At 63.0% G+C, this 892-nt stretch overlaps 1 protein-coding gene across 1 annotated transcript in view; it reads left to right on the plus strand.

Moving 5' to 3' along the window:
* Nucleotides 1-892, plus strand: part of TJP3 (tight junction protein 3) — a 7,242-nt gene that overhangs the window by 169 nt on the left and 6,181 nt on the right. Inside the window, 3 exon segments of the mRNA XM_010185177.1 lie at nt 16-84; nt 303-405; nt 595-891. Of these exon segments, the coding sequence (XP_010183479.1) occupies nt 16-84; nt 303-405; nt 595-891 (469 nt within the window).

Here is an 892-nt window from a genome sequence, read left to right on the forward strand (position 1 = left end):
GGACCATCCCAACAGGGTGACCGGGGACACAGCGGTGGTCGTTTCGGATGTGGTGTCGGGGGGACCGGCAGTGGGCCAGCTCCAGTGAGTGCACAGGAACGTGGGGACGTGGTGGGCGCTCACTGCCAGTGGGGATGCGAAGGGCAGCGAATTGCTCCTGCTGGGACAGGGCCAGCACTGCTGCCACCCTGCCTGGCTGTGATGCAGTCACCCTGGGGCAACAGGCGCCCTTGTCACCCTGCCAGCTCCCCCGGCTGGGAGCTGTGCCTGAGTCAGAGCCACGGCTGCATTTTCCCTCCCAGGAGGAAGGATCACATTGTGATGGTGAACGGCCTTTCCATGGACAATGTCTCGTCCTCCTTTGCCATCCAGACACTTAAAACCTGTGGCAAGATCGCCAACATCGTGAGTGTGCTGTTTGACAGGACAAGGGCTGGTGTTGTACATGGGACAGCATCGTGCCTGTCCCTGCCCTGGCTCCCCTGTCCCACACACCCTGGGGATCCCTTCTGGGGCTTGAAAATTGCTGTAGAAACATCTCCTGGCAGGGATGGCCGCACCCACTATCCTCTCCTTTTCACTTTGCACCTGCAGACACTAAAAAGACCGAGGACAGTCCACGTCCCTGTGAGCAAGAGCAGCCCCGGGTCCCCCACTGCGCCCAGGCGCTATGACTCGGACGAGGACCACGGGTCGCACGGTGCGGATCCAGCCCTGCACCGCTCCCGGGATGACCTGGACCACAGCCAGGGCTACGACGGGGACTCGTCCAGCGAGAGGAGCTCTGGCCACCACCAGGATGACCGCCGCCACCACAAGCCATTGTCCCGGAGCCGGAGGCGAAGCCAGGACAGCAACCACTGGAGACAGAGCCCTGGCAGCGGCTCCGAGC

The sequence above is a fragment of the Mesitornis unicolor genome, unplaced genomic scaffold, assembly GCF_000695765.1.
Source record: "Mesitornis unicolor isolate BGI_N332 unplaced genomic scaffold, ASM69576v1 scaffold24535, whole genome shotgun sequence".
NCBI classification, from domain to species: domain Eukaryota; kingdom Metazoa; phylum Chordata; class Aves; order Mesitornithiformes; family Mesitornithidae; genus Mesitornis; species Mesitornis unicolor.